The sequence below is a fragment of the Drosophila sulfurigaster genome, chromosome 2R (assembly GCF_023558435.1).
Source record: "Drosophila sulfurigaster albostrigata strain 15112-1811.04 chromosome 2R, ASM2355843v2, whole genome shotgun sequence".
Taxonomy (NCBI): domain Eukaryota; kingdom Metazoa; phylum Arthropoda; class Insecta; order Diptera; family Drosophilidae; genus Drosophila; species Drosophila sulfurigaster.
Genome location: NC_084882.1, coordinates 10,917,102 through 10,941,046, shown reverse-complemented (window position 1 = coordinate 10,941,046; position 23,945 = coordinate 10,917,102). Strand labels below are relative to the sequence as shown.

At 37.1% G+C, this 23,945-nt stretch overlaps 4 protein-coding genes and 1 pseudogene across 4 annotated transcripts; 4 read left to right on the top strand and 1 right to left on the bottom strand.

Annotated features, from left to right (window-relative positions):
• Positions 1-702: 702 nt before the first annotated feature.
• LOC133836682 (uncharacterized) lies at positions 703-2,022 on the top strand (annotated as a pseudogene).
• A 2,026-nt stretch (positions 2,023-4,048) lies between these two features.
• On the top strand, positions 4,049-6,103 carry LOC133838771 (uncharacterized). The gene has a single exon (XM_062269998.1). It carries the CDS (start codon positions 4,242-4,244, stop codon positions 6,048-6,050), a length of 1,809 nt encoding a protein of 602 aa, XP_062125982.1. The 5' UTR covers positions 4,049-4,241; the 3' UTR covers positions 6,051-6,103.
• A 3,996-nt stretch (positions 6,104-10,099) lies between these two features.
• On the top strand, positions 10,100-11,351 carry LOC133836681 (uncharacterized; the record flags this gene model as incomplete). Its single annotated transcript, XM_062267271.1, has 1 exon — positions 10,100-11,351. A coding segment is annotated over one exon (1,188 nt), but the record flags the coding sequence as incomplete, so codon positions are not given.
• An 8,577-nt stretch (positions 11,352-19,928) lies between these two features.
• On the top strand, positions 19,929-21,588 carry LOC133836679 (uncharacterized). The gene is made up of 3 exons (XM_062267270.1): positions 19,929-20,375; positions 21,100-21,130; positions 21,497-21,588. Exons 1-3 carry the CDS (start codon positions 19,929-19,931, stop codon positions 21,586-21,588), a joined length of 570 nt encoding a protein of 189 aa, XP_062123254.1.
• An 830-nt stretch (positions 21,589-22,418) lies between these two features.
• Positions 22,419-23,942, bottom strand: LOC133837741 (2,3-diketo-L-gulonate reductase). Its single transcript, XM_062268602.1, has one exon. The coding sequence runs from the start codon at positions 23,837-23,839 to the stop codon at positions 22,508-22,510; it is 1,332 nt and encodes a 443-aa protein (XP_062124586.1). The 5' UTR covers positions 23,840-23,942; the 3' UTR covers positions 22,419-22,507.
• Positions 23,943-23,945: the final 3 nt, after the last annotated feature.

Sequence of the window (23,945 nt, the reverse complement as noted above, 5' to 3'; positions counted from 1 at the left end):
ATTGACGATCTTCACTCAATTGAGTCAGTCAAGGTTCTCATACGATCCAGATGGAGTCCTAGCATTTGTTTATCATTCAAATGAAACAGTGATTATGGCGCGCACCGATATTGATGAATTAAATAATGATCTTAAAAAATTCGACAATGCGAAAAAACTCGAAAATCAAATCGAAGTGCTTCAACATTTCAAGAACATCGCCACACAAATTAATCAAATCGAAAAAAATCACGTTACACTTTCTAAGCATCCGCTATATGACTATTTTTTCGATAGTGATACACAAATGGATGAAATAAACAACATGGTTGACGACATGGAAGCGATTTCAGAGGAATTCGCGAATTTTGAGAAAATGGCTAATTCTGAGAATGACACTCTCATTATTTCATTCACTGAAGAAATAACTCTGCCAAATTCTCTTAAATTTTTAAATAATGATTTCTATTTGAAACTTTACGGTCAGCGATATATCAGCAAGGAAATTTTAAATAAACTCCGACAAAAATATGAAATATCATCGGAAAAACGTTGTCATAGTTCCCAGACACCTCAACAACTTGTCTATTCATTGTATAAGGATATCGCTCTGACAGAACTCAAGGCATACATTCTGATCGAGTACTCACTGCTGATTCGACGGGTGTCCGGCCCAGGCAATTTCAATACGGAAACGAATTTGGTTCGCAACAACTACAATAATATCAACGAAGAAGCTCTCGACACACTCATAAATACGATGAAAAAGCTGATCGTGTTTTATGGCGTTGTGATCCAGAAAACCATGTTCAAGGCGTTACCTACGAAGAGCTAACTCGACTGCTTCAAGGATATGTGGAGAACGAGGTGGATCTCAATAGCGACGGGTCATGCAGTCAGAGCTGCCCCGATTACACCAACACAACTAAGATGGGATGCTTCGATCAAAAGTTCTGTTCTCAACAACCTTCGTGCTCTGGTCGAATTCACGATTGTCAGTTCATAGAGTCGGACTTATCTGTATGTCAATCACCGGAGAGCAGCAATCGTCGCTATGACTACATTCAATATAGTGACGGGCCTCGATTTGGAGAGCGCGAGAAATGTTGGCGTGACGTAAACAATGTGGAGAGCTGGAGGAGATTGTTTTACAAATGCAGCTACTGCTTCTGCCTATGTGATGAACCGGGTCCAAGGTCTGATCGATACTCAATCTTCGACCAGTTGTATCGGATGTGTGGGATAACAAAGTTGTGACTGGAGTGCGGTTTGTGAAGAAGAATCGCATAATCCATTTGCAAATACAACAGGGTCAACTCTTACCCCGAGGTGCGATCAACGAATCAACTGTTGAGTGGAAGCCCATTGATGACTACAAAATCGATGATTTCAATGTCACCGAGGAGTCGACTATCATGCAATGAGTTATGAAAACCGACGCATAAACCTGGATGACATTACACCTGAATATGGTAGAACATATTTAGTAATCGGCGTGCGTTTTGGTGTAAAACATGGAAGACTGAGACTTGAAGTATCTCATGGCATTTTTTGGTTTGAAAAAGGTGCACTTTATGCATTTAATACAAAAGGTCGCGAAAAACTTATAAAAAAGTTACAAATTCTTGGTTTTAGGGGGATATTTGATTATGAACACGAAAAACTAAACATTGATAATTTGAATGTACCAACACGCTCAACACACAGTGCAGAGCCATTGTCAAAAGAGAATAAATATGTTGAATTTGTAAACACGGGACTGGAAAAGGATGCGGCACAAACCACGATTCCATTTCTGGATATGCAGGATGTTGCTTCAAATCCGCCAGTTCCGTTGTTCGGCATTGGCCTCTACTATAAAAGTAGTCCAGGTTATGGTGGATTTATCGCTCCCAGAATTATCAGCTATGATATCGCAGATTATGTTCGGTTGCCAATTTCCAAGCCGTAAAATTATGTTACACTATTTATTTGTAAACGGTTTCTTAAAATTTTCATTTACAATAAAAATCACTTTTTTAATAAAATAATCTTGCTACTTTCCAGATTTTAGTTTTATTTGAAAATGAAACAATTGAAACAATCTGCAGCCCCAACGCTTAAGTCGTCTATTTTTTGGTTTATTTTTAGTAGTTGAAACTATCAAATTGAAACTGTTTGCTGAACTATAAATTGATAAGGAAATAATTACACTTAACAAAATAGAGATTGCTTGATTACTTGGTTGAATCATGATGAATTTGATAATAATTAGAAACTTAAAAATCAAATCAAAGTGCTGCAACATTTAAAGAACATGGCCAAACAAACTAATCAGATCGCTATATGAATATTAATCACATAATAATAAAAATATGGAGAAAGTTTCTGAAGACTTTAAGAATGTTAACAATATGGTTAACTCAAAGAATGATATTTCAATCGCTGAAGAAATAACTCGACTAAGTACCAATGATTTTTATTTGAAAATTTTCGGTTAACCATATATGTAACTATCAGAATCGTTTTTTGATAGAACGCAAGGCATACATTTTGGTGTCCGTGTTCAATACGGAAACGATTTTGGTTCTCAACATCTACAACAATATCAACAAAGAAGCTCTCGACATACAAATAAATACGATCCAGAAAACCATGTTCAAGGCGTTACCTACGAAGAGCTGACTCGACTGCTTCAAGGATATGTTGAGAACGAGGTGGATCTCAATAGCGACGGGTCATGCAGTCGGAGCTGCCCCGACTTCACCAACACAACTAAGATGGGATGCTTCGAGCAACAGTTCTGTTCTCAACAACCTTCGTGCTCTGGTCGAATTCACGATTGTCAGTTCATAGAGTCGGACTTATCTGTATGTCAATCACCGGAGAGCAGAAATCGTCGCTATGACTACATTCAATATAGTGCCGGGCCTCGATTTGGAGAGCGCAAGAAATGTTGACGTGACGTCAACAACGTGGAGAGCTGGAGGAGATTGTTTTACAAATGTAGCTACTGCTTCTGCCTATGTGATGAACCGGGTCCAGTGTTTCATACGGACAGACGGACATGGCTATATCGTCTCGACTGTTGACGCTGATCGAGAATATATATACTTTATAGAGTCGGAGATGCCTCATTCTACCTGTTACATACATTTCCTGCCGGCACAAAGTTATAATACCCTTCTACCCTATGGGTAGCGGGTATAAAAATCGCACAAAATGCATAATTTTAAAGCTAGAGCTGCGAATTTTAGTGTATACAATACTAACAGTAGTAGTTATGATTCCTGATTCCTGGTTGCGATCAGATAACAAATTGTGAAAGTTATTCAAAAAGACTTTTGTATGAGCAAAAACGCCTACTTACTAGGGGGTTAGTTGCTTTGGCTGACAATCTGGTATATTATGCCGTCAATAGTATATTTTGAGTGTGGTACTATATCGATATAGCAAATATACTATTTGATATATTTTTAGTATTTTATAGTATTTTCGGTATATTTTGAAAAAAACGAATAACAAGCGTAATTTTAAAGCTAGAGTTGCGAATTTAGGCATATACAATAATTACTATAGAAGTTATGATTCCTGAAAATTTGGTTGCGATCAGATAGAAATTGTTGAAGTTATTAAAAAAATACTTTTGTATGGGCAAAAACGCCTACTTACTAGGGCTCTTAGTTGCTTTGGCCGACAATCTGGTATATTGTGTCGTCTATGGTATATTTTGAATGGCGTGCTGTATCGCTATACCAAACCTACCATTTGGAATATCTTTAGTATTTTTGCAGTATATTCGGTATTTTTTGACAAAAATACCGCAAAATATATTTCTTTTATTCAAAATGGGTAGCGGGTATCTCACAGTCGAGTACACTCGACTGTAGCTTTCTTACTTGTTTCCGTTGGAATAGACTCCCCTGCGTTTTTTTTTTATAACTCGACTAAAAGAGAGTTGTACTATACAAGTGACGAGCAGTGTATTTTGTATGCATATATAGTACACACTCAAGTCTCGATCTATACAAATATTTTAATAAGAATCATTTTCGAATTTATTGTCAGCGCGTAAAGTGGTGTTGTGGATTATTTGTGATTAAGGAAACAAAAACGATGCAAATTTGGATTTCGGTTTTACTGTCATTGCTGCTGATATTGACGATCTTCAGTCAACCAAAGTCAGTCAGATTTCTTATACGAAGTAGATGGAGTCCTAGCATTTATTTATCATTCAAATGAAACAGTGATTATGGCGCGCACCGATATTGATGAATTAAATAATGATCTTAAAAAATTTGACAATGCGAAAAAGCTCGAAAATCAAATCGAAGTGCTTCAACATTTCAAGAACATCGCCACACAAATTAATCAAATCGAAAAAAAATCACGTTACAATTTCTAAGCATCCGCTATATGACTATTTTTTCGATAGTGATACACAAATGGATGAAATAAACAACATGGTTGACGACATGGAAGCGATTTCAGAGGAATTTGAGAATTTTGAGAAAATGGCTAATTCTGAGAATGACACTCTCATTATTTCATTCACTGAAGAAATAACTCTGCCAAATTCTCTTAAATTTTTAAATAATGATTTCTATTTGAAACTTTACGGTCAGCGATATATCAGCAAGGAAATTTTAAGTAAACTCCGGCAAAAATATGAAATATCATCGAAAAAACTTTGTCATAGTTCCCAGACACCTCAACAACTTGTCTATTCATTGTATAAGGATATCGCTCTGACAGAACTCAAGGCATACATTCTGATCGAGTACTCACTGCTGATTCGACGGGTGTCCGGCCCAGGCAATTTCAATACGGAAACGAATTTGGTTCGCAACAACTACAATAATATCAACGAAGAAGCTCTCGACACACTCATAAATACGATGAAAAAAGCTGATCGTGTTTTATGGCGTTGCGATCCAGAAAACCATGTTCAAGGCGTTACCTACGAAGAGCTAACTCGACTGCTTCAAGGATATGTGGAGAACGAGGTGGATCTCAATAGCGACGGGTCATGCAGTCAGAGCTGCCCCGATTACACCAACACAACTAAGATGGGATGCTTCGATCAAAAGTTCTGTTCTCAACAACCTTCGTGCTCTGGTCGAATTCACGATTGTCAGTTCATAGAGTCGGACTTATCTGTATGTCAATCACCGGAGAGCAGCAATCGTCGCTATGACTACATTCAATATAGTGACGGGCCTCGATTTGGAGAGCGCGAGAAATGTTGGCGTGACGTAAACAATGTGGAGAGCTGGAGGAGATTGTTTTACAAATGCAGCTACTGCTTCTGCCTATGTGATGAACCGGGTCCAAGGTCTGATCGATACTTCAATCTTCGACCAGTTGTATCGGATGTGTGGGATAACAAAGTTGTGACTGGAGTGCGGTTTGTGAAGAAGAATCGCATAATCCATTTGCAAATACAACAGGGTCAACTCTTGCCCCGAGGTGCGATCAACGAATCAACTGTTGAGTGGAAGCCCATTGATGACTACAAAATCGATGATTTCAATGTGACCGAGGGAGTCGACTATCATGCAATGAGTTATGAAAACCGACGCATAAACTTGGATGACATTACATATAAATATGGTAGAATATTTTTAGTAACCGGTGTGCGTTTTGGTGTGAAAGGTGGAAGACTGAGACTCGAAGTATCTCATGGCATTTATTGGTTTGAAAAGGGTGAACTTAATTCATATAATATAAAAGGTCACCAAGAACATGTAAAAGAGATACAAATTTTGAGTTTGCGTGGGATATTTGATTATGAACACGAAAAACTAAACATTGATAATTTGAATGTACCAACACGATCAACACACAGTTCAGAGCCATTGTCAAAAGAGAATCAATATGTCGAATTTGTTAACACAGGAATCGAAAAGGATGCGGCACAATCCACGATTCCATTTCTGGATATGCAGGATGTTGCTTCAAATCCGCCAGTTCCGTTATCGGGCGTTGGCCTCTACTATAAAAGTAGTCCAGGTTATGGTGGATTTATCGCTCCCAGAATTATCAGCTATGATATCGCAGATTATGTTCGGTTGCCAATTTCCAAGACGTAAAATTATGTTACACTATTTATTTGTAAACGGTTTCTTAAAATTTTCATTTACAATAAAAATCACTTTTTTAATAAAATAATCTTGCTACTTTCCAGATTTTAGTTTTATTTGAAAGTAAAACAATTGAAACAATCTGCAGCCCCAACGCTTACTTAAGTCGTCTATTATTTGGTTTATTTTGAGTACTTCGGCAGCTGATTTCATGACCAAAATCTCGACCTTAAATTCATTTTAGATTACACAAGTCCATACAGAACGTTATCAATAATACGAATGGTTATACCAGTTTACTATTTAGGCAGTCTATATCGAAACAGTTTTCTCACAGCTACATAAATAGGTTGACAGTAGAAGAAGCAGAAGTAACGAACATTAAAATGACTGAAATTGATCTCAGAACGCAGTATCAAGATTAACCATACGACACTTCTGTCGCATAAAGACTTTTGCAACTATATCTCTGTGTTTTATACCCGCTACCCATAGGGTAGAAGGGTATTATAACTTTGTGCCGGCAGGAAATGTATGTAACAGCTAGAAGGAGGCATCTCCGACCCTATAAAGTATATATATTCTTGATCAGCGTCAACAGCCGAGACGATATAGCCATGTCCGTCTGTCCGTCTGTCCGTCTGTCCGTCTGTGTGTCTGTCCGTCTGTCCGTCTGTCCGTCCGTCCGTATGAACACCTAGATCTCAGAGACTATAAGAGATAGAGCTATAATTTTTTCGACAGCATTTGTTATGTTTGCACGCAGATCAAGTTTGTTTCAAATTTTTGCCACGCCCACTTCCGCCCCGCAAATCAAAAAAATCGAATAACAAGCGTAATTTTAAAGCTAGAGTTGCGAATTTTGGTATATAGTATAATTACTACAGTATTTATGATTCCTGAAAATTTGGTTGCGATCAGATAAAAATTGTGGAAGTTGTTAAACAATACTTTTGTATGGGCAAAAACGCCTACTTACTAGGGGTCTTAGTTGCTTTGGCCGACAATCTGGTACATTGTGCCGTCTATGGTATATTTTGAATGGTGTGTTGTATCAATATACCAAACATACCATTTGGTATATTTTTAGTATTTTTAGTATTTTCGGTATATTTTGAAAATAATACCGCAATATTTTGCCCCTATTAAAATGGGTAGCGGGTATCTCACAGTCGAGCACACTCGACTGTAACTTTCTTACTTGTCATCTTTTGACTAGAACTATCGCTAGTAGCACTTTGCACCCTAAATAAATCTTTGAGCAACTTTCTTTTTCTCTTATGCCCATCACATATACCGAATCGTCATTCGGACCCAGAATGCTTATACACTACCTAAATCAAACTTACATGGAATTCTTGATTCTAGTGTGTAAAATAAATACATTCTAAAATCACAAAAAAATTAATAAGAAATCAAAATAAAAATTTTGTTTTTTTTTTTTGCAATTACTCCCCGGAAAAAAAATCGAATATTAATAACAACTGTATAATATATTTATACCCGCTACCCATAGGGTAGAAGGGTATTATAACTTTGTGCCGGCAGGAAATATAATATATGTAACAGGTAGAAGGAGGCATCTCCGACCCTATAAAGTATATATATTCTTGATCAGCGTCAACAGCCGAGACGATCTAGCCATGTCTGTCTGTCCGTATGAAACACTGGATCTCAGAGACTATAAGAGTATAGTTAATTTGTTATGTTTGCACGCAGATCAAGTTTGTTTCAAATTTTTGTCACGCCCACTTCCGCCCCCGCAAATGAAAAAAATCGAATAATAAGCGTAATTATAAATCGTAATTTTAAAGCTAAAGCTGCGAATTTGCGAATGATGTATACAATAATAAGTATAGTATTTATGATTTCTAAAAAGTTGATTGCGATCAGATAGAAATTGTGGAAGTTATTAAAAAAATACTTTTGTATGGGCAAAAACGCCTACTTACTAGGGCTCTTAGTTGCTTTGGCCGACAATCTGGTATATTGTGTCGTCTATGGTATATTTTAAATGTGGTACTATATCGATTTAACAAATATACCATTTGGTAGATTATTCGTATTTTTGTTGTATTTTCGGTATATTTAAAAAATAATACCGGAATATTTCGCCCTTATTCAAAATGGGTAGCGGGTATCTCACAGTCGAGCACACTCGACTGTAGCTTTCTTAATTATTTTTATATGTATGTAAAAAGTTTTTAGGATATTTCACTAGTTTTTGCAATAACGCACTGCTTTACTCTTATTAAAAGTGGGTATCGGGAATCTCATAGTCTAGCAAACTCGACAGTAGATTTCGTAATTGTAAAATTGAACACAACTCTAAAAATTCCTATGTCAAGACTAAAATCGTTAAAGATGGGCTACTCCTGAATATAAGCAGTAATAACTGAAATAACAGCGACATCTATAACTTTAAGATGAAGTTTGGAAAAGAAGATTATAACAAGATTAGCTTAGATTGAAAAATCTTGTTTTACGGTTTAAAGTTTAATATTATTCATGAGAGTTTTTATGATATAAATGATTCTTAGAAAAAAAAAAACAATAATAATATTATTGAATTTCTTAAAAAATTTGTTAAAAACAAGTTTTTAAACAGACAACAAGATTTTTCAGACCCTTTATTTTTCAGAACTGAAAAAGAGGTTCATTAAGTTTGTCGAAATGGAGAAGTGAGTAACGAATCCCCAGATGGGTTTATAAAATGAGTAAGCTAAACTTAATTAGTACTGCAAGCGAGACAGCGATTGTCAATAAAACTATCTTCGGAATACTCTTCGATCACCAAAAAGTTTACTTTATAAATGGTTGTATAAAGATGAATTCTTTTTTGAATAATCTTAATAGAATTCAAGTTTCGAATGGTCTATTACAGTCAAATATGAAATTACCTACGAATAATTATCACTTAATTTGAATCTTTTGATGAATCTTAACACGCACGGATCGTGCCACTTGAATATAGATTTCTTTAAAACCCAAATTAAATGTATTTAAAAAAATACACGTCTCTACATGAATATATAATGCGCGGATTTTGATCGTATCTTGGGTGAAAAGATTATTAACAAAATTACTATACAGTTGATCTATTCAAGTGGCGAGCACTGTATATTATGTGCATATATAATATATATGAAAGTTTGATTCTCATCATACATTTCAATACGAATCATTCGTGAATTTACTGTCATCGCGAAAAGTTCTGTTGCCGGTCATTTGAGAACAAAACAAAAATTTAACTATTTGCGTACAATGCAAATCCAGTTCTCACTTTCGTGGCTATTGCTGCTGATAATTGTGACCTTCAGTCCACAAAGTAAGTCACTTCAGTCCTTCGATATGCTCGTAGATGGAGTCCTAGCATTTGTTCATAATGCAAATGAAACAGTTACGAAGGTGCGCACCGATGTTAATGAAATAAATAATGATCTTGGTGAATTTGACAATGCGAAAAAAACTCGAAAATCAAATCGAAGTGCTTCAACATTTCAAGAACATCGCCACACAAATTAATCAAATCGAAAAAAATCACGTTACACTTTCTAAGCATCCGCTATATGACTATTTATTCAAAAGTGCTACACAAATGGATAAAATGGGCAACATGGTTGACGACATGGAAGCGATTTCAGAGGAATTCGCGAATTTTGAGAAAATGGCTAATTCTGAGAATGACACTCTCATTATTTCATTCACTGAAGAAATAACTCGGCCAAATTCTCTTAAATTCTTAAATAATGATTTCTATTTGAAACTTTACGGTCAGCGATATATCAGCAAGGAAATTTTAAGTCAACTCCGGCAAAAATATGAGATGTCATCGGAAAAACTTTGTCATAGTTCCCAGACACCTCAACAACTTGTCTACTCCTTGTATAGGGATATCGCTCTGACAGAACTCAAGGCATACATTCTGATCGAGTACTCACTGCTGATTCGACGGGTGTCCGGCCCAGGCAATTTCAATACGGAAACGAATTTGGTTCGCAACAACTACAACAATATCAACGAAGAAGCTCTCGACACACTCATAAATACGATGAAAAAAAGCTGATCGTGTTTTATGGCGTTGCGATCCAGAAAACCATGTTCAAGGCGTTACCTACGAAGAGCTAACTCGACTGCTTCAAGGATATGTGGAGAACGAGGTGGATCTCAATAGCGACGGGTCATGCAGTCAGAGCTGCCCCGATTACACCAACACAACTAAGATGGGATGCTTCGATCAAAAGTTCTGTTCTCAACAACCTTCGTGCTCTGGTCGAATTCACGATTGTCAGTTCATAGAGTCGGACTTATCTGTATGTCAATCACCGGAGAGCAGCAATCGTCGCTATGACTACATTCAATATAGTGACGGGCCTCGATTTGGAGAGCGCGAGAAATGTTGGCGTGACGTAAACAATGTGGAGAGCTGGAGGAGATTGTTTTACAAATGCAGCTACTGCTTCTGCCTATGTGATGAACCGGGTCCAAGGTCTGATCGATACTTCAATCTTCGACCAGTTGTATCGGATGTGTGGGATAACAAAGTTGTGACTGGAGTGCGGTTTGTGAAGAAGAATCGCATAATCCATTTGCAAATACAACAGGGTCAACTCTTGCCCCGAGGTGCGATCAACGAATCAACTGTTGAGTGGAAGCCCATTGATGACTACAAAATCGATGATTTCAATGTCACCGAGGGAGTCGACTACCATGCAATGAATTATGAAAACCGACGCGTTAGCCTGGATGACATAACATATACATATGGTCGAATATATATTGTAGACGGCGTGGGTTTCAGTGTGAAAGGTGGAAGATTGAGTCTCAAAGTATCTCATGGCATTTATTGGTTTGAAAAGGGTGAACTAAATACATATAATATAAAAAGGCCCAAAGAAGATTTAACGATGTTGGTGGTTTCGAGTTTGCGTGGGATATTTGATTTAGAATACGAAAAATTAAACATCGATAATTTGGATGTACCAACACGATCAACACACAGTTCAGAGCCACTGTCCAAAAAGGAGCAATATGTCAAATTTGTCAATACGGGAATGGAAAAGGATGCGGCACAAACCACGATTCCATTTCTGGATATGCAGGATGTTGCTTCAAATCCGCCAGTTCCGTTGTCCGGCATTGGCCTCTACTATAAAAGTAGTCCAGGTTATGGTGGATTTATCGCTCCCAGAATTATCAGCTATGATATCGCAGATTATGTTCGGTTGCCAATTTCGGAGCCGTAAAATATATTACACTATTTATTTATAAAAGGTTTCTTAAAATTTTCATTTACAATAAAATTCACTTTTTTAATAAAATAATCTTGTTACTTTCCAGATTTTAGTTTTATTTGAAAATGAAACAATTGAAACAATCTGCAGCCCCGACGCTTAAGTCGTCTATTATTTGGTTTATTTTTAGAACTTCAGCAGCTGATTTCATGACCAAAAGCTCGACCTTAAATTCATTTTAGATTACACAAATACATACAGAACGTTATCAATAATACGAATGGTTATACCAGTTTACTATTTAGACAGTCTCACAACTACATAAATAGGTTGAAAGTAGAAGACCTTAGCCTTAGACATTAGCATTATACAATTGTTTACTTCTTAAAGAACATTAAGATGACGGAATATTTATAAAAGAAAATAATATTGAACTCAGAACGCATGATCAAGATCAAATATTCAAGACATGTTCAACAAAACAACATTTTTAAAATTTATTATTATCTAATTTCGTTTTTTATACCCATAGGGTAGAAGGGTATTATAATTTTCTGCCGACAGGAAATGTATGTAAAAGGTAGAAAGAGGCATCTCTGACCTTATAAAGTATATATGTTCTTGATTAGCATCAATAGCCGTGAAGATCTACCCATGGCCGTCTGTGTGCTTGTCCGACTGTCCGTATGAAACACTGGATCTCAGAGACTATAAGAGATAGAGCTATAATTTTTTTCGACAGCATTTGTTATATTTGCACGCAGATCAAGTTTGTTTCAAATTTTTGCCACGAACACTTCGGCTTATCATGACTTTCTAATTTATTTACTTTTTTTGAAGTAGAAAGGTAATTAAAACTAGTTAGGGCAGTTAGGGTAGACACTTTTGTCGCATGAAGACTTTCGCAACTTAATCTCTGTGTTTGTCTAGAGCTATCGCCAGTAGCACTTTGCACCCTAAATAAATCTTTGAGCAACTTTCTTTTTCTCTTATGCCCATCACATATACCGAATCGTCATTCGGACCCAGAATGCTTATACACTACCTAAATCAAACTTACATGGAATTCTTGATTCTAGTGTGTGGAACATCAGAAGCTATTTTAATAAATACATTACATTCACACACATTCTAAAATCACAAAAAAATTTAGTAAGAAAGCTAAAGAGGAGTTAACCCGATACCCATTTTAAATTACATCCCGACCAGTGAAAATATACCGAAATTTTAATGATAATATACCGTCATCATCGATTGAATTGCATTCAATATATGCCGTAGAGTATTTAACATGCCATGAAATGACTCCCAAAAATTTGTGACGTTTTTGCCCGATGCCAATATTTCGGAATATATCTCTAGTATGTATTAGAACGGGGGTCGATATTCGTTCGACACATTGTGCTATTACTTAGTGTTTATACAATCGAGTGTGCTCGACTGTGGAATAAAAGGAAAACAATGCGGGATTATTTTTAAAATATACCAAAATAATATACTGCAAAAATAATTTTAAAAAATATGCCAATTGGTATATTTGGTATATTGATGTGCTACTACATTCAAGAAATACTATAGATTGAAAAATACAGCAGATTGTCAGCAAAAGCAACTAAGACTCTTAGTAAGTACAAAAATATTTCTTTAATCGCAACTAAATTTCAGAAATTCAGAAATTACAAATACTATATTTATTATTGTATATACCAAAACTCTCGACTCTTGTTTTGTCAATTTGTGGGGGTGGAAGTTGGCGTGGAAATATAACAAATGATATCGAAAAAAAATTATAGCTCTATCTCGTATAGTCTCTGAGATCTAGATGTTCATACGCACAAGCAGAAAAACGGACAGACGGGCATGGCCAAATCGTCTCGACTGTTGACGCTGGTCAAGAATATATATACTTTATAGGATCGGAGATGCCTCCTTGTGTCTGTTACATACATTTCCAGCCGGCACAAAGTTATAATACCCTTCTACCCTATGGGTAGCGGGTATAAAAATTCCTAAGTCAGGACTAAAATCATCAAATATGGGCTATTCTTTAAAATAAGTAATAACTGAACTAACAGCAACAATAGATTTTAGATAAAGTTTTGGAAAGAAGAATATATTCTTAAAAATTTTTCAAAAACAAGTTTTTAGTCAGACAACAAGATTTTTCAATCCCTGTATTTTTCAGAACAGAGAGGGTCAATTAATTTTGTCGAAAAGGAGAAGTGAGTAACGGATCTAAATACGGATTTATAAAGTAAGTTAGATAAACTTAAGTGCTACTTCGGACGTGACAGCGATTGTCAATAAAAGTATTTTCGAAAAACTCTTTGAAAAAACGTACTTTATAAATGGTTGTATAAAGATAAATTCTTTTAGTAATTTTAATCGAATTCTATTTGCGAATTGTCTATTACAGTCAAATATAAAATTACCTACGAATAATTATCACTTAATTTGAATCTTTTGATGAATGTTAACACGCACGGAATATACACGTCTCTACATGAATATATAATGCGCGGATTTTGATCGTATCTTGGGTGAAAAGATTAATAAAAAAATTGCTAGACAGTTGATCTATTCAAGTGGCGAGCACTGTATATTATATGCATATATAATATAATATATATGAAAGTATCATTCTCATCATACATTTCAATACGAATCATTCGTGAATTTACTGTCATCGCGAAAAGTTCTGTTGCCGGTCATTTGAGAACAAAAGAACAATTTAACTATTTGCGTACAATGCAAATCCAGTTCTCACTTTCGTGGCTATTGCTGCTGAGATTTTTGATCTTCAGTCCACAAAGTCAGCCAGTTCACCCCTTAGATATCCTCGAAGACGGAGTTGTAGCATTTGTTCATAATGCAAATGAAACAGTTGCGAAGTTGCGCACCGATGTTAATGAAATAAATAATGATCTTGGTGAATTTGACAATGCGAAAAACTCGAAAATCAAATCAAAGTGCTTCAACATTTCAAGAACATCGCCACACAAATTAATCAAATCGAAAAAAATCACGTTACACTTTCTAAGCATCCGCTATATGACTATTTATTCGATAGTGATACACAAATGGATAAAATAGGCAACATGGTTGACGACATGGAAGCGATTTCAGAGGAATTCGCGAATTTTGAGAAAATGGCTATTTCTGAGAATGAAACTCTCATTATTTCATTCACTGAAGAAATAACTCGGCCAAATTCTCTTAAATTTTTAAATAATGATTTCTATTTGAAACTTTACGGTCAGCGATATATCAGCAAGGAAATTTTAAGTCAACTCCGGCAAAAATATGAGATGTCATCGGAAAAACTTTGTCATAGTTCCCAGACACCTCAACAACTTGTCTACTCCTTATATAAGGATATCGCTCTGACAGAACTCAAGGCATACATTCTGATCGAGTACTCACTGCTGATTCGACGGGTGTCCGGCCCAGGCAATTTCAATACGGAAACGAATTTGGTTCGCAACAACTACAACAATATCAACGAAGAAGCTCTCGACACACTCATAAATACGATGAAAAAAGCTGATCGTGTTTTATGGCGTTGCGATCCAGAAAACCATGTTCAAGGCGTTACCTACGAAGAGCTAACTCGACTGCTTCAAGGATATGTGGAGAACGAGGTGGATCTCAATAGCGACGGGTCATGCAGTCAGAGCTGCCCCGATTACACCAACACAACTAAGATGGGATGCTTCGAGCAAAATTTCTGTTCTCAACAACCTTCGTGCTCTGGTCGAATTCACGATTGTCAGTTCATAGAGTCGGACTTATCTGTATGTCAATCACCGGAGAGCAGCAATCGTCGCTATGACTACATTCAATATAGTGACGGGCCTCGATTTGGAGAGCGCGAGAAATGTTGGCGTGACGTAAACAATGTGGAGAGCTGGAGGAGATTGTTTTACAAATGCAGCTACTGCTTCTGCCTATGTGATGAACCGGGTCCAAGGTCTGATCGATACTTCAATCTTCGACCAGTTGTATCGGATGTGTGGGATAACAAAGTTGTGACTGGAGTGCGGTTTGTGAAGAAGAATCGCATAATCCATTTGCAAATACAACAGGGTCAACTCTTACCCCGAGGTGCGATCAACGAATCAACTGTTGAGTGGAAGCCCATTGATGACTACAAAATCGATGATTTCAATGTGACCGAGGGAGTCGACTATCATGCAATGAGTTATGAAAACCGACGCATAAACCTGGATGACATTACACCTGAATATGGTAGAACATATTTAGTAATCGGCGTGCGTTTTGGTGTAAAACATGGAAGACTGAGACTCGAAGTATCTCATGGCATTTCTTGGTTTGAGACAGGTGCACTTTATACACTTAATACAAAAGGTCGCGAAAAACTTATAAAAAAGTTACAAATTCTTGGTTTTAGGGGGATATTTGATTATGAACACGAAAAACTAAACATTGATAATTTGAATGTACCAACACGCTCAACACACAGTTCAGAGCCATTGTCAAAAGAGAATAAATATGTTGAATTTGTAAACACGGGACTGCAAAAGGATGCGGCACAAACCACGATTCCATTTCTGGATATGCAGGATGTTGCTTCAAATCCGCCAGTTCCGTTATCGGGCGTTGGCCTCTACTATAAAAGTAGTCCAGGTTATGGTGGATTTATCGCTCCCAGAATTATCAGCTATGATATCGCAGATTATGTTCGGTTGCCAATTTCCAAGACGTAAAATTATGTTACACTATTTATTTGTAAACGGTTTCTTAAAATTTTCATTTACAATAAAAATCACTTTTTAATAAAATAATCTTGCTACTTTCCAGATTTTAGTATTATTTGAAAATGAAACAATTGAAACAATCGGCAGCCCCGACGCTTAAGTCGTCTATTATTTGGTTTATTTTTAGAACTTCAGCAGCTGATTTCATGACCAAAAGCTCGACCTTAAATTCATTTTAGATTACACAAATACATACAGAACGTTATCAATAATACGAATGGTTATACCATAGGGTAGCTACCCATAGGGTAACTTTCTGCCGACAGGAAATGTATGTAACAGGTAGAAGGAGGCATCTCTGACCTTATAAAGTATATATATTCTTGATCAGCGTCAACAGCCGAAACGATCTAGCCATGTCCGTCTGTCCGTCCGTCCGTCTGTCCGTATGAACACCTAGATCTCAGAGACTATAAGAGATAGAGCTATAATTTTTTTCGACAGCATTTGTTATTTTTGCACGCAGATCAAGTTTGTTTCAAATTCTTGCCACGCCCACTTCGGCCCCACAAATAAAAAAAAAACGAATAACAAGCGTAACTTTAGAGCTAGAATAACAATAGTATTTATGATTCCTTAAAATTTGGCTGCGATCAGATAAGAATTGTCGAAGTTATTAAAGAAATAATTTTGTTTGGGCAAAAACGCACTTACTCGGGGTCTTAATTGCTTTGGCTGACAATCTGGTATATTGTGCCGTCTATGGTATATTTTGAATGCGGTAGTATATCGATATGCCAAATATACCATTTGGTATATTCTTAGTATTTTTATATTATTTTTGGTACATATTAAATTTTAAAAAATAATACCGCAATACTTTGCTTTTATTCAAAATGGGTAGCGGGTATCTAACAGTCGAGCACACTCGACTGTAGCTTTCTTACTTGTTTTAGTGCTTTATCATGACTTTCTAATTTATTTACTTTTTTTGAAGTAGAAGGGTAATTAGACTTTCGCAACTTAATCTCTGTGTTTGTCTAGAGCTATCGCCAGTAGCACTTTGCACCCTAAATAAATCTTTGAGCAACTTTCTTTTTCTCTTATGCCCATCACATATACCGAATCGTCATTCGGACCCAGAATGCTTATACACTACCTAAATCAAACTTACATGGAATTCTTGATTCTAGTGTGTGGAACATCAGAAGCTATTTTAATAAATACATTACATTCACACACATTCTAAAATCACAAAAAAATTAGTAAGAAAGCTAAAGAGGAGTTAACCCGATACCCATTTTAAATTACATCCCGACCAGTGAAAATATACCGAAATTTTAATGATAATATACCGTCATCATCGATTGAATTGCATTCAATATATGCCGTAGAGTATTTAACATGCCATGAAATGACTCCCAAAAATTTGTGACGTTTTTGCCCGATGCCAATATTTCGGAATATATCTCTAGTATGTATTAGAACGGGGGTCGATATACGTTCGACACATTGTGCTATTACTTAGTGTTTATACAATCGAGTGTGCTCGACTGTGGAATAAAAGGAAAACAATGCGGGATTATTTTTAAAATATACCAAAATAATATACTGCAAAAATAATTTTAAAAAATATGCCAATTGGTATATTTGGTATATTGATGTGCTACTACATTCAAGAAATACTATAGATTGAAAAATACAGCAGATTGTCAGCAAAAGCAACTAAGACTCTTAGTAAGTACAAAAATATTTCTTTAATCGCAACTAAATTTCAGAAATTCAGAAATTACAAATACTATATTTATTATTGTATATACCAAAACTCTCGACTCTTGTTTTGTCAATTTGTGGGGGTGGAAGTTGGCGTGGAAATATAACAAATGATATCGAAAAAAAATTATAGCTCTATCTCGTATAGTCTCTGAGATCTAGATGTTCATACGCACAAGCAGAAAAACGGACAGACGGGCATGGCCAAATCGTCTCGACTGTTGACGCTGGTCAAGAATATATATACTTTATAGGATCGGAGATGCCTCCTTGTGTCTGTTACATACATTTCCAGCCGGCACAAAGTTATAATACCCTTCTACCCTATGGGTAGCGGGTATAAAAATTCCTAAGTCAGGACTAAAATCATCAAATATGGGCTATTCTTTAAAATAAGTAATAACTGAACTAACAGCAACAATAGATTTTAGATAAAGTTTTGGAAAGAAGAATATATTCTTAAAAATTTTTCAAAAACAAGTTTTTAGTCAGACAACAAGATTTTTCAATCCCTGTATTTTTCAGAACAGAGAGGGTCAATTAATTTTGTCGAAAAGGAGAAGTGAGTAACGGATCTAAATACGGATTTATAAAGTAAGTTAGATAAACTTAAGTGCTACTTCGGACGTGACAGCGATTGTCAATAAAAGTATTTTCGAAAAACTCTTCGAAAAAAAAACGTACTTTATAAATGGTTGTATAAAGATAAATTCTTTTAGTAATTTTAATCGAATTCTATTTGCGAATTGTCTATTACAGTCAAATATAAAATTAACTACGAATAATTATCACTTAATTTGAATCTTTTGATGAATGTTAACACGCACGGAATATACACGTCTCTACATGAATATATAATGCGCGGATTTTGATCGTATCTTGGGTGAAAAGATTAATAAAAAAAATTGCTAGACAGTTGATCTATTCAAGTGGCGAGCACTGTATATTATATGCATATATAATATAATATATATGAAAGTATCATTCTCATCATACATTTCAATACGAATCATTCGTGAATTTACTGTCATCGCGAAAAGTTCTGTTGCCGGTCATTTGAGAACAAAAGAACAATTTAACTATTTGCGTACAATGCAAATCCAGTTCTCACTTTCGTGGCTATTGCTGCTGAGATTTTTGATCTTCAGTCCACAAAGTCAGCCAGTTCACCCCTTAGATATCCTCGCAGACGGAGTTGTAGCATTTGTTCATAATGCAAATGAAACAGTTGCGAAGTTGCGCACCGATGTTAATGAAATAAATAATGATCTTGGTGAATTTGACAATGCGAAAAAACTCGAAAATCAAATCAAAGTGCTTCAACATATTAAGAACATCGCCACACAAATTAATCAAATCAAAAAAAATCACGTTACACTTTCTAAGCATCCGCTATATGACTATTTATTCGATAGTGATACACAAATGGATAAAATAAACAATATGGTTGACGACATGGAAGCGATTTCAGAGGAATTTACGAATTTTGCGAAAATGGCTATTTCTGAGAATGACACTCTCATTATTTCATTCACTGAAGAAATAACTCGGCCAAATTCTCTTAAATTCTTAAATAATGATTTCTATTTGAAACTTTACGGTCAACGATATATCAGCAAGGAAATTTTAAGTCAACTCCGGCAAAAATATGAAATATCATCGGAAAAACGTTGTCATAGTTCCCAAACACCTCAACAACTTGTCTACTCCTTATATAAGGATATCGCTCTGACAGAACTCAAGGCATACATTCTGATCGAGTACTCACTGCTGATTCGACGGGTGTCCGGCCCAGGCAATTTCAATACGGAAACGAATTTGGTTCGCAACAACTACAACAATATCAACGAAGAAGCTCTCGACACACTCATAAATACGATGAAAAAAGCTGATCGTGTTTTATGGCGTTGCGATCCAGAAAACCATGTTCAAGGCGTTACCTACGAAGAGCTAACTCGACTGCTTCAAGGATATGTGGAGAACGAGGTGGATCTCAATAGCGACGGGTCATGCAGTCAGATTACACCAACACAACTAAGATGGGATGCTTCGATAAAAGTTCTGTTCTCAACAGCCTTCGTGCTCTGGTCGAATTCACGATTGTCAATTCATAGAGTCGGACTTATCTGTATGTCAATCACCGGAGAGCAGCAATCGTCGCTATGACTACATTCAATATAGTGACGGGCCTCGATTTGGAGAGCGCAAGACGGCGTGACGTAAACAATGTGGAGAGCTGGAGGAGATTGTTTTACAAATGCAGCTACTGCTTCTGCCTATGTGATGAACCGGGTCCAAGGTCTGATCGATACTTCAATCTTCGACCAGTTGTATCGGATGTGTGGGATAACAAAGTTGTGACTGGAGTGCGGTTTGTGAAGAAGAATCGCATAATCCATTTGCAAATACAACAGGGTCAACTCTTACCCCGAGGTGCGATCAACGAATCAACTGTTGAGTGGAAGCCCATTGATGACTACAAAATCGATGATTTCAATGTGACCGAGGGAGTGGACTATCATGCAATGAGTTATGAAAACCGACGCTTGAATCTGGGTGATATAACACATACATATAGAACATATATTGTAGACGGCGTGAGTTTTAGTGTGTTCTATGGAAGATTGAGTCTCAAAGTATCTCATGGCGCGTATTGGTTTGAAAGAGGTGAACTAAATACATATAATTTAATAACGGACAAAGAAGATTTAACAAAGTTGGTGGTTTCGCGTTTGAAAGGGTTTGATTATGTGCACGAAAAACTAAACATCGATAATATGGATGGACCAACACGATCAACACACAGTTCAGAGCCATTGCCAAAAAAGAAGAAATATATCGAATTTGTTAACACGGGACTGGAAAAGGATGCGGCACAAACCACGATTCCATTTCTGGATATGCAGGAAGTTGCGTCAAATCCGCCAGTTCCGTTGTCCAGCATTGGTCTCTACTTTAAAAGTAGTCCTGGTTATGGTGGCTTTATCGCTCCTAGAATTATCAGCTATGATATCGCAGATTACGTTCGGTTGCCGTCTCCCGAGCTATAATATTTTGACAGAAATTTAAACTACGAATCTTAACATTACAATTGAACTAACAGTGTGCTACATTAAAAAAATATACCATAGACAAACATTGCTATACCAATCGAACATATATACTTAATTAATATACCGCAAAAAAACAAAAATATACCATATTCTACATATGGTATATTAATATAGTACTAAATGGCAAATAAAGCATTGAATAAAAAATATACCAAATTCTCAGTCAAAGTTTCTAAGACCCGTAGTAAGTGTCTGTTCTTCCCATATTTTTTTATTTAAGCGCAAGCACGTTTATAGGAATCACAAACACGGTATTATTATATATATATAAATTCGAGACCCTATCTACAAAATTACGCCTATTATTTGATTTTTGCTGATTTGCGTAGGCAGATGTGGGCATGTAAAAAATTTGAAATGAACTTGATTTACGTGAAAACATAGTAGTTTCTGAGATGTGGGGATTCATCCAGACGAACGTTGATCATAGACTTTATAGGGTCGGAGATGCCTCCTTCTGCCTGTTACATACATTTCCTGGAGGCACAAAGTTATAATACCCTTATATTCCATGAATTTTGTACATACATTTTAAGAACTTAATGTAATAATCCGCCTTTCTTTTTCTCGATCTATACACATTTGTTAATATGAATCATTTGAGAATTTATTGACAGCGCGCAAAGTTGTGTTACTTTTGACTAAGGGAATGAAAACCAATTCAGAGTTCCTTATCACTGCCATTGCGGCTGATATTGATGATCTTTAGTCAATTGAGTCAGTCTAACTTCTTTTACGAAATAGATGGAGTCCGCTGCCTATAGGATAAAAGGGTATTATAACATTGTGTCGGCTGGAAATGTATGTGACAGTCAGAAGGGCGCATCTCCGACTCTATAAAATATATAATATATAAGTTCTTCTGTGTGTTTGGTGGGATTGGCAGGGAATCATCCACTATGAGCTGCTCCCCTATGGCCAAACGCTCAATTTGGACCTGTACTGCCAAAAACTGGACCGCTTGAATGCAGCACTCAAGCAGAAGATGCCATCTTTGATCAACAGAGGCCGAATTGTCTTCCATCAGGACAACGCCAGACCACACACATCTTTGGTGACGCGCCAGAAGCTCCGGGAGCTCGGATGGGAGGTTCTTTTGCATCCACCGTATAGTCCGGATCTCGCACCAAGTGATTACCCTCTATTTCTCTCCATGGCGAACGAGCTTGGTAGTCGGAAGTTGGCCACAAGAGAGTCCTGTGAAAATTGGCTCTCCGAGTTTTTGCCAATAGGGAAGCGAGCTTCTATAAGAGGGGCATTATGAAGTTGGCATCTCGTCAACTCGTCATCGCACAAAACGGCGCATATTTGACTTAAATCGCATTATTATAACCAATTTTATGAACAATTGAAAATTCAATAGGAATACCGCAAGACTTTTTTTGCCAACCTTATATAATATTATCAATAAGCTTCAACAGTCGAGAAAATAAAGCCATGCCCGTCTACCGGTCCGTCTGTACCTAGATCTCAGAGACTATAAAAGATATAATATTTGTTCTGAAATTTTGCTAAGTCTCCTTAAATTATTTAAGGGAAAAACACTGTAATTTGTTTTCGTAGCGTGGGGTGCATAAACAATTTTCTCAATTCAATTTATTATTTGGCTTATAATAAATTGTCACATCTTATTCGGTCTTTTGAACCACAAGAGGTTTTATGTTGAAGCGCTCGCTCAACTCCTGCAGGACATAGAGAGTGCAGGGTGATAAAGTCAAGCCACCCTGATCATCAACCATCTGCATATGCAGACTCTCCTTGTCACCAGGAATCAATGGCGTCTGATTGGCGTCCCAGGGTAAAGCATCTCGCAGCAGCTGCTGGAAATCGCTCAGTCGCTCCTCAAAGGATACGCAAAAGCGCATTGGATCAATGGCAATGTACACCTGACCCAGATCCGCCACATCTTGATCCGTCCCAAACAAACCCTGACGTCCCACCAGCTGTGAAGCATATCGTGCTCCTGTCATCACTCCGCAAAGGGTCTCAACCATGGCAGCCAAACCAAATCCCTTGTATTCGGGCGTAAATGGAAGCAAGCGTTGAGCCTGCAAAGCATCTGCCACATTGCTAGTCGTCAGCCCACTGCAATCCAAGGCCAGATGCGGAGGCAACTGCTGCGCATAACCATTGCAGTAATCAAGCTCCAGTTGTTCAATCGTGTAGCCCGACATGCCCACATTCATGACGAACTGTTGCTTTGTGCCTGTTGCCGCTGCACAGGATATCGAATTGGCGCCCAGTAGCGGCTCCTTGCCTCTGCTGGCCACCAAATCGGACAGCCCACTCGGCATGCAGACGCCGAGCAAACGTTGCGAGAATGCCTGACAAGCGTACCACGAAGCCATGCCAATGTTGTTGGAGCATCGAGACACCACAAGGCCAATGGTCTGTTCCCTTGCCTTGGTTATGGCCAAATCCATGCAGAAATTGGCAACCACAGGTCCTGGTGCATTTTGCCCATCCACAAGGGCCAACGCCTCGCGCTCACAAAGCACTTTCGGCCTCATTCGTGGATCGACTCTCAAATTGAGCAGATCGTTGGCAATCGCAGGCAGACGATGAATTCCCATGCCTCGCTCTCCCATATAATCGGCGGCGATCAATGCGTCTGCCATCTCGCTAGCGGCCTCAAGTGGCACATTCATCGCTGCGAACACGTCGCTGACAAATCGCTGTATCTCTAGTACATCGGCTAAGGAATCCACATCGGATGCTATATCCAATTTTGCTTGTCCTCTTATTGGGGGGTGCTCGTGACCCTCGCACACGCGAAGCACATGCTGTAGGTTTTGCCAGATTACCTTATTGTCCAACGGTTTTATGTCTTTCATTGTTTTAATATCATTCTTATAGGTTTGTTTTATTGGTTCCTTGCGATCCGATTTCAATTGTGAACCTAACTTCGGCTTGACACGCACTTTTCGTAATCTTTCCAGCATATTGAGTAATCTGCGCATTTTTGCATTGCAATTTAATTTCCAGACAGCTCCTAGATAAATAAGTGTGAGTTAAAAATCAAATATATTTTCAGCCAGTATGTATTTGTACACATTTATTTGATTT

What these genes read in the sequence shown, in the direction of transcription:
- LOC133838771 (XM_062269998.1), top strand. Translation starts at nt 4,242, where the DNA reads ATGATCTTAAAAAATTTGACAATGCGAAAAAGCTCGAAAATCAAATCG.
- LOC133836679 (XM_062267270.1), top strand. Translation starts at nt 19,929, where the DNA reads ATGACTACATTCAATATAGTGACGGGCCTCGATTTGGAGAGCGCAAGA. An exon ending in TAGACGGCGTGAGTTTTAGT is followed by an intron (nt 20,376 to 21,099) that starts GTGTTCTATGGA and finishes TTTTTATTTAAG; the next exon opens with CGCAAGCACGTTTATAGGAA. An exon ending in TTATAGGAATCACAAACACG is followed by an intron (nt 21,131 to 21,496) that starts GTATTATTATAT and finishes ATTTATTGACAG; the next exon opens with CGCGCAAAGTTGTGTTACTT.
- LOC133837741 (XM_062268602.1), bottom strand. Translation starts at nt 23,839, where the DNA reads ATGCGCAGATTACTCAATATGCTGGAAAGATTACGAAAAGTGCGTGTC.